A 10127-nucleotide genomic window follows, 5' to 3' on the forward strand; every position below is an offset into this window, starting at 1 on the left:
ACATAGAATTTAAGATAAAAAGTGTTAAAAGGATAAAAAGGAAAGCTATATAACAAAAAAAAGTGAAAAATTCACCCAGAATAACATGCACTTAAATTTCCTAATAAAATATCTTCAAAATATGTGTTATGTGGTAAAAAAACATACATAATTAAAGGAGAATTAACAAATCCCTCATAATACCTCTGAGAAACACAGACATTAAACAGATTTTTAAAAAATCACATTTCAACAACAAAATGAATACACTTGAATTCTTAAATATACCCACATATTATAAAGAATACTAGAACTAGCTGGGCCCAGTGGCATGCACCGTAATCCCAGCTACTTGAGAGGCTAAGGCAGGAGGATTGCTTGAGCCCAGGAGTTTGAGATCAGCCTGGGCATACTGGGAGACCTCACATCAAAAATAAAAAATACTAGAACTGAGTCAGGTATAGGGACAGGAGGAAACTTATTTACCACTTAAGTTTTCAATAAAAAAGAGGAAATTTCTGCCAGTTTACTCCTCTACATAAGCAACAATTTAAAATACGTAATTTTAGGAAGATATCCCCTACGTTAAAAGCAAACTCTACCATTTTACACTCTTACAACCAGTACATAACACTTCCCACTGTTGCACCACCTCTTCAATCCCTGGAATTACCGGACTGGCATTTTTGTTTATAATGTGCACACCCTTCAACTCAGAAATTCTACTTCTAGGTACATACTGCAAAGAATTTCAGCACATATGTAAAGGAGGACAGATACCAGAATGTTCTCTACAAATTGGCAGACACTCTTGGTTGCCTATCCAACAGCCATTTATTTCCTTCTTCCTCTTTTCTAGTAGAAACCTGATTTTCCAGTAACAAGTAGCTACATGGGTACATCCACCCCAGAGAGTGAATCATGATTGTTTTAAGCCAATTAAGGTGATTCTATGCCCATTGTTATTGTTTAGGGATAGAAATGTGTTTTAGTTTGGCCAAAAAAACCTAGGGGGAAATTTGCTAGTGTACTTTTCAATAAAAGATGATATAACTTTAGTTAGCACACATGTCAAATGTGAGCTTCCATGTTGCTAAAGGACACGGGCAAATTCAAACCAAACAACCTTTGCTATGGCAAAACCACCAAAAGCACAATTCACAACTGCAAAGATGTGGAAACAACCCAGGTGCCCATCAATAAGTGAGCAGATTAATAAAATGTGGTGTATGTACACCATGGGGTACTACACAGCCATAAAAAAACAATGGCGAACTAATATATCTTGTATTAACCTGGATGGAACTGGAGACCATTCTTCTAAGTGAAGTATCACTAGGAATGGAAAAACAAACATCGCATGAACTCACCATTAAATTGGAACTAACTGATCAACATTTATGTGCACACGTGGAAATGATATTCATTGGAAATCAAGCAGCAACATGGATGGACCTGGAGGCCATTATCTTAAATGAAACCATTCAGACGCAGAAAGACAAATACAGCATGTTCTCACAAGTGGGAACTAAGTAACGTGTACGCATGGAAGCAGAGTGTAGAATGATGGACCATGGATACTCGGAGGGGTGGGGGTGGATGACAGGAGGTGCTCGGTGGGTACAATACACATTGCTCCAGTGACGGATGCAGTGAAGGCCCAGACTTCACCAGCATGCAATATATCAATATCAATGTAGCAAAATTGCACTTTTACTCCATGAATATATACAAATAAAAAAAATAGAGGAAAAAAATAAAAACAAGCAAAAAAAACCAAAATGAAGTTTGTGTTCTTGTGGCAGTTCAGAAAAAAAGTTTCAAAATTCTCTGTTACTTCTTCCATCAAAAAACGGAGTTTATATCCATTCCCCTTGAATCTGATTTTTCAAAGCTAGGTCATAAAAGGCCAGAGAGCTTCCAGTTAGCTCTGCTGAAATGCCCATCCTGGGAGAAGCCAGCCACCACGTAAAACATCCAGCTATCCCGAGGCTGCCATGCTGGATGGAGACCAGGTGCAGATACTCTCTGAAGCCACAGATGCGCTCCCAGCTGGCAGGCAGCACCACCTGCTGGCCACCCCGGTGAGCCACCTTTGGCTCTCTAACAGCAGGGAGCCCAGAGAAGACTATGCAGGAGCCCAAGGGAAAACCGCCCAGTCAAGCCCTGCCCAAATTTCTGACCCACGGAATCGCGAGAAAATAAAACAGTCGTTTTAATCCACTGAGTTTTGGGAGCAGCAATAGTGATCAGAATGATTCTCAATAAAGAACTAAACATTTCTTGCTATTCTGGAAATCCCGACTACTCAATCACACAAGGGGAGAAAAGGGAAACATTAGTGAGGAAGAATTCAGCACAAGTTTTACAAAGGCGAGGGGAGTCAGGCTCTGGAAGAAGCAGTTCCATCTTTTTTGCCTTTAAGGCATTTTTATGTAAGGTGCCTGGACTTCTTGAAGTCAGTCATCTTGTTCCCATGAGGAAAAAGCCGAGAGCCCTGATGTCATTGAACCACACAACCGCAGGGAAGAAATGTAGCAGGGAGTCGAGGCGCATTCACCTGGACGGCACGTCATTAGTGCTAAGAGTGGTTTCCCGACGGTACCTGAAGGAGAAGAGCTCTCGCTGCGAGGCCGGGACGAAGACCCGGTCCTGCTCGCAGTCTCCCAGGTCCGCGGCCAGCCAGCAATCGCACAGGAAGTGCCACTTCCTCTCAACCGCCACGTCACTGACGATCACCTGGCTCACATACCTAGAGTAAAACGAAGAGAGTCACGTTAGGAAGGTGGGCTCGAGTCAAGTGAGAAGTAATCTTTCACTGTCAGCGGATGTCCTAGTGAACGAGTCATTTCAGCACACGGCGAGAACTAAGGAAAGAAAGGAGAGGGGAGCCTCTCTTTCCCTTCCCACCCTCTAAGGGAGCGCATGTGTCCGACACCAGACTGCCAGCTCCCGTTCCCTAGGAGTAGCTCAGTATGTGTGTGCACTTTATTGATTGATTGACTGATTTTAAATATGAAGGGGTGGGGGGTTGTGAGGAGGGTGCTCAGTTGCCTTGGTCGTTTTTGTTGAGACAGAGTCTCACTCCATCGCCCCAGGTGCTACACGCATCTGTAGTCCCAGCTACCTGGGAGGCTGAGGCAGAAGGATCGCTGAGAGCCCAGGAGTTGGAGGCTGCAGTGAGCTATGATGAGGCCACTGCACTCTAGCTGGGGCAACAGAGCCAGACTCTGTCTCAAAAAAAAAACAACCAAAAACCAATACACCCTGCTTTAATACCAAGTGGATAGAAAACTCTAGAGGTGACACATAACCCTGAGAATTTAAATGTAATAAATATTTATTGTTACAGTATTAACTATAATTATTAATTGTAACAAATATATATTCAGTCCTAATATAATCATGGCACTGAACTGGCTGCTGAAAATACAAACATGAGTAAGACAGTATCTTTATCCTTGAAGAGCATAAGACCACTGTGCATGAGCTAAAATTTTATAATCAAAGACTACATATAAAGTTAAGATTGATGTAAACTAGTGAGTAAAGTAGAAAATATTACATAGGTGTGAATTTCTTTAAAGTGCTTCCTCTAAAAGAGTTATGTACTTTAAATTTTAAAATTATCTTCCTATGATTATAAATAGGAATTCATTGTTATAATTTTGAAAATACCTAAAAGTGCACTGAAGAAAATTTTTAAAATGCTGTGATCTTACTACCCAGAGATAATTATTGATAATAATATTATCAAATAATTATCAAATATTATGTACTCTCTCCTATACACATACTTTTAAAAATAATCAACTTTGCCGGGTACAATTTACACATGATAAAATGCACCTAATTTTAAATGTACAGTTCAATGCATTCTGACAAATGTATATACCTGTGTAAACACTGCCCCTCCCAAGATATCACTCCAAACCCTTCTGCTAGTAACCTCCCACCCCCTCATCTCCTGGCCGCAGGAAACCACACATCTGCTTTCTGTCTCTATAGACTAGTTTGCCTTTTTTAGAATTTCATATAATGTGAATTCATGCAGTGTATCTTCTTTGTATCTGGTTCTTTTGCTCAGTATGATTTTCTTTTTCAAATTCATCCATGCTTTTTGTATATTAATAGTTTTCTCTTTTTTATTGAGTAGTATTCCATTGAATGAATATACTAGGATTTGTTTACTCATTCATTTGATGGACATTTGTGCTGTTTCCAGATTTTGGCTACTATTAATAAAGCTGTCATGACCACATGTACAAGTCTCAGAGTGGACACAGGTTTTCATTTATCCCGAGTAAATACCAAGGAGTGGAATTTCTGGGTCACCTGGTAAATCCATGCTTAACTTCACAAGAAACTGCCAGCCTGTTCTCTGAAGTGGCTGTACCATTTCACACTCCCACCAGTGGTGTGGGAGTTCCAGTTGCTCCCATCCTCACCTAAACTTGGTTTTGTCAGAACTTTTAATATAAACTATTCTGGTGGGTGGTTAGTGCTCTTCCACTGTGGCTTTAATTTGCATTTCCGGATGACTAATGATGTTGAGCACCTTTTCAAGTGCTTTTTATACATTATTCACCTTTATAAACGAAAGTGAAACAATGGTATACAAACTGTCTTGTACATACCTGAACAGAAAGGGAGCAGCACGGAAGTGATTAGGCTCTGCCTGCCCAGCGGTTGGTCGTATCTAGCCTAGTAGGGAAAAACTTATTTTGCTAATAATTTTAAGCAGACTGCGTGCTCTTCTCAGGCGGGCAACGTTTGGCAACTCGTCCTTTTGGGTGCCTGCACCTCGGAACTTTCACTCCTTCACTCCGCTCCCTTTTTCCTAATTCCAAAAACCAATAATCTTCATTCTTTAGTTAATTTTATGATCTACTTTCTCCACCACCTCTCCTAATTCTCAGGGTGTTGCTGAAGGAAGATGCCGAATCATTTGGACCGAACATGTGCCAGGTTCATGGGCTCTATCATTGTCTGTTCATCTCTCCAGCCCCCCAGGCACACCCCACGTGCTCATTCTATTCTTTCCCTTTTCCTTAAATCTCTCAATTTTGACCCAAAGTAAATTCAGTAGATAGTTGTTTATAAAATTTACTCTTTAAAGATTTTTTTGTGTATTTAGAAATATTCTTAATTTACCATAGATTGGGGCAATATTTCATTGTTATTTGCTGTTCATAATCATGACAACATTTAATGAAAATAAAATGGAAGAAAAGATCTATCCTTCTACTATCCAAAAAAAATCATATTGTTGATTTTCCTTATTTCTTTCCAGGGTTTGTTCTTTGTAGATAGCTTTAAAACTTAAACCTAGTAGGCATTTGTTGCTATTTGGCCCAGAGATTCAGTTATTAATTGTGATGGCGTGGCTTGGCTTTGCTTTCTCCGTGAGCCATAAAGAAACGAGGCAGCATGACGCAGGCGCTCACCAGGAAGGACCGACGCCCGAATTGTCGTGCCAGAGCCGGAGGCCGTGCAGCTCCCCTAGCGAGGCCCGAGTGGTGAGAAGGAAGACGTCCAGGCCTCCCCGCTCAAACACTGTCTTCTGCGGGTCCCAAAGGTGATGGGGCTCACTCCGTCCCTCTGATCCGTAGAGGGTGATGACAACCTAAAATGTGACAAGGAAAGACAAAATATAGGAGCTTTCAAAATGATTCTCTGGGTTTATCCCTAAGAAGAAAGATGAAGACATAGAAAACTGTATTTAAATAAAGTCTTTGGAATCTTCGACAAGCACAGAGGGCACTTTGCATTTACAACTTAGAACCGGGAAACACTAATCTCTGTGATCCCCTTTAAAGTGCTGTTGGCAAGTGCCAGATGTCACCAAGTCAGAGTGGGCTCACGTGGTGGGAGACATAAAGCAACGAATGAAGAACATTTATCTCATTAACCTTCGCTGTGGTAGCGGCCCTTCTACGATATCCTGTGTAGACCTGAATAAGGTAGCGAAACTGAGAGTCGGGGTCATTATCAGCCAGGACGGTGACCTTCACCTGCAGGAAAAGCAGAACCAAGAAACTTAGCAGCCTCCACTCAGCACAGCCTCCTGCCTCCTTCAGCTGAGGAGCAGGAGGACGCACCACTGCGGGTTTGGCAACCGGATGGAAAGCAGTGGTGAGTGTGGTTAGAAGACAAACAAACCAGCAGACCTAAGTTAAAGTGACTGAAGGGAGGATGAGGCCTGAAATTCCAGAGCTTATGCCTTTAACATGAAATATTCACAGAATCCACTGATCAAGTCTTGGGCCTCTAAATCCCACTTCCCGCCCACTCAGGATTGCCAGCTAACAGAGAAGATACCCAGTTAAACTTGAATTTCAGAGAAATGATGAATAATTTGTGGTATGCTTATACTAAAACTGCATGTACTATGTATTTAAAATGCAAATTTGACTGGGTATCCTGTATTTTAATTTACTAGAGCTGGCGACTCTCCACCCAGGGCAACAGAGAAATAGATACTTTGCATATTCTAGAATTCCCAGGGTGTTTTCTGAGTCCCATGAACATTCAACTTTGGCTTAAAAAAAATGGAGATTAAAGAGTTAAGTTCTTAGGTCTTGAGACAGTAGATATGAAGAGAAATTTAAGAAAAGTCCCACTTGGATTTTTCTATGCTACCTAGTATCATGCTACCTGCTTCTTTTGATGAAAGTCCGCCTGCCCAGTCTTATTTAATATATCCTCAAAACACTATGACAAAGCTTTTGGACTAAAGTCTCATTACCTTTTGCACATCTGCTTGGTCCTTCCTCCAAGCCCACACGACTATGATCATATAGAATCCCAAGAGGCTGGCCAGCAAGGACACCCCAACGGGATTGCTGGTCACGCGAAGGAACAGTTTGATTGTGTCTTCAACATGCACTGTCCTGGGAACGATGAAGAAGTCACTGCTGAAGAAGGTCAGGTGGTTACAGAGACACTGTGTCCTCAAAATCGTGCTCTGTGGCCCAACCTGGAATGAGAGTCAAGACACTGCTTCTCATCAGAGTGTTAAGGAAGGGACAAACCTAAGATGTAAACAACACAGGCAATTTCCAGATGGAAAAGGATGTCTGGATCTCTCGCTCACTGCTGGTGGTGGTGTACACGATTATAACCAATGTGGGAAGCAATTCGGCAACAGCCAGTGAGGCTGAAGAAGCTCAAACTCTGTGAATCCTGAAATTCCAGTTCTCAATACATATCCTAGGGGAACTTTGCACATGTGCACAAAGATATGGGAAAAGGAATGTTTTGTCAGCATTGTTTGTAAAACTATCAAAAATAGGAAACCACCTATATGTCCAATAACAGCAGAACATAACAAATTAACAAGTATATAAGTACATAACAAGTGCGTAAGTTCAAAAGTAGAGTCAAACTGATGGAATACTATAGGGCAGTTAAAAATGAATGAATGAGAAGTAGATGTATCAACGCGGACGAATGCTGAGTGACTACAACAAGGAGATGTACTGTACGGCACCATTTACACAAAGCCTGAAAGCATGCAAAACAACACTTAGTTATCTGTTCATTTTCAGTTTCTCTCTAGAATGTAAGCTCACGAGGATACTGTCTTGTTCGTTGCTGTGTCTCTAGTTCCTAGACTTGGGAATGGCACGTGGAAGATACTCAATAAATACTGGCTGAAAGAATGTCGCACACACCAGATTCAGGACACTGGTCACCCTTTGGTGGAAGGGAGGGAGTGAGATCAGAGAGGGATACGCAGAGGGCTTCAGTTACTCCTGAGTGTATTATTATTAAAAAATCTGCAGTAAATGGAGCAAAATACTAACTTCGATAAAGCTGAGCGTACATTTAATGTTTATCATATTATTCCCATATAACATTTCTTCATAATAAATATTTTTTTTAAATGTTAGTAGGTGTATAAGTGGAAGCCACCAATTCGGTTTGGTTTTGTGGATGAGAAGCCTAAAATACTGTCGTTATGACTGGCTTCTTTCTGTGGCTTAAGGCTAAGTTCTGGATGCCCCGCGTCCGTGCTCTGCCCTGGGAAGAGCTCTCACGCTGTGCTTGGCAGCGCTAGTCCTTTTGCAGAGCCCAAGCGCTACAAAGAGCTTCAGGGAGGCGGGAGATACTCCCGCGATCAACGGGTCTGTGTCGCGAGAGGAGAACAGCTCTCCAGCCTCGCCACTCACAGCGTGGTCTCCCCATCACACGGCCCCGGCATCGCCCAGGAGCTCGTGAGAAGCACAAAATCTCAGGCCCGTCTGCAAAGCCACTGCGTCAGAATCTGCACTTCAACAAGCTCCCAGTTTGGGCAGTTGCTTGAGAAGTCGTCATCCCGAAACCACTATAGGCAGGAATGGTGCTGACGCCTCCCTGGGAACCCCCTTTCCTTCTCCTTCCCATCTGGATGACGCTTTCTCAGCTGTTTTAAGAAGAACAGCTTCGTGATCTCCAGGACCTTGCTCCGCATTCTCTGTGCTACTGAGCCGCGACTTTAATCAGGCAGGAGTCCACAGAGTGTGTGCAAACGGGTACTGCTGTTTTAAAGTGGTCAGACACCAAAAACAAGATGATAATGACGATAGTGACACTCTGTCCCCATCTGGCCTAGAATATATAAGGATCTGCAAACAGCTTTTTCTTAGTGATAAAAATTCTCTTTTGTTTAGCAGAAGTTTTGTTTTATTTTGCCCACACCATATTTAATACTTGAAGACGTCTGCAGCTTCCAGATACTGCTTTCCTCATTTTATCTACGACTGTCAAATTCACCCTGGACTGTGTTTGAGAAAGAAATTACAAAGGTAAAGCACCAATCTGTTCTTGCCCCAAGAGATACACTTTCCCTGCCCACCACACACAAGTCCCCCGTTCCCCAAGCTGATCTTATTTCCCTTCTGATTATTTTTCTTTCTGGGCTGAGATAATAGATGTGCCCTGGTTAATGGGGCAGCTAAGGTAGGAGAGAGGCCTGAGAAGTGTCGGTTTCTTACTTGGCATCCGTTGCTACTCCACGTCCAGTTCTGGCTGTCCCAGAAATAACACTGAGTGATGGCAGTGATGACGGAGACCAGGGGGGCAGTCAGCTGAGCGCCGTCCTGGCTCCCGTTCCACACGGCTGTTATGCAGTAGGTGCCGGTCCCGTACCGCAGGCTCTCTGGAGTCAGCACCCACGTGTACTCCTCATCTTCGAGCAAAGCAGAGAGCTGACTTATATTTCACGTGGGACAAAATTACCAGTAGAACTTCTGTTCTGATCGGTCTATTGTTATTTTATTTCACAAATGAGGAAATGACAAGCCAAGAATCACAAATGCTTTGAAAGAAAACGATCAGTGATACAATCCCTGGCTCTGGATTATTATCCCTGTTCCGGTAAAGGATCATATTCTTTTCATAAATGAAAATTTAGGCCCAATGAATTAGAATGTATTATGAGTTTTAGAAAAACGAAATAATCACACATCTAAATTAATAGAAGATCCAGGTAATAAAAAAAACTCAAGGGCGAAGCAAGAATAGGAATCATGTGGTTGAAGGAACAGAGTCCTGCCCTGCATGCCAGGGGCCCGATGCCAGGCCTGGATCTGTCACCAGGTGGCTGGTTAAGGGCTAAGGCAAGTCACCCAATCTCTCTGGGCCTCAGTTTCCTAATCTTTCAAACAGGAGTCTTTTTTGAGACAGAGTCTCACTCTGTTGCTCGGGCAAGAATGCTGTGGCCAGCCTAGCTCATAGCAACCTCAAATTCCTGGGCTCAGGTGATCCTTCTGCCTCAGCCTCCCGAGTAGCTGGGACCACAGGTATGCGCCACCACGCCCGGCTAATTTTTTCTGTATATTTTTAGTTGTCCACTAATTTATTTCTATTTTTAGTAGAGACGGGGTCTTGCTCTTGCTCAGGCTGGTCTTGAACTCCTGAGCTCAAATGATCCTCCTGCCTCAGCCTCCCAGGGTGCTAGGATTACAGGCATGAGCCACCGCACCCAGCCAGGAGTCTTGTCTTTTAAAGGATCTTTCAGGCCCCTTCTGGCTTTAAAGGATACAATATTATCGCCAAGATCAGCATGAAAAGCCAGGGGCACCTTCTGAATCGGAAAAAAGCCTGTTGGTAATACATGCTTTTCATCAAGTGTATCTAGGCACTATTTATGTATCTTAGAAATT

General features: G+C 42.6%; 1 protein-coding gene across 1 annotated transcript in view; it reads right to left on the reverse strand.

Annotated features, from left to right (window-relative positions):
• The window catches only part of PKD1L3 (polycystic kidney disease 1-like 3), a 64289-nt gene that overhangs the window by 22038 nt on the left and 32124 nt on the right, over positions 1–10127 (reverse strand). Inside the window, 5 exon segments of the mRNA XM_012660453.1 lie at positions 2585–2731; positions 5427–5605; positions 5892–5993; positions 6728–6958; positions 8958–9151. Of these exon segments, the coding sequence (XP_012515907.1) occupies positions 2585–2731; positions 5427–5605; positions 5892–5993; positions 6728–6958; positions 8958–9151 (853 nt within the window).

Source organism: Propithecus coquereli, unplaced genomic scaffold (assembly GCF_000956105.1).
Source record: "Propithecus coquereli isolate 6110/MARCELLA unplaced genomic scaffold, Pcoq_1.0 Scaffold67, whole genome shotgun sequence".
In the NCBI taxonomy this organism is placed as follows: Eukaryota; Metazoa; Chordata; class Mammalia; order Primates; family Indriidae; genus Propithecus; species Propithecus coquereli.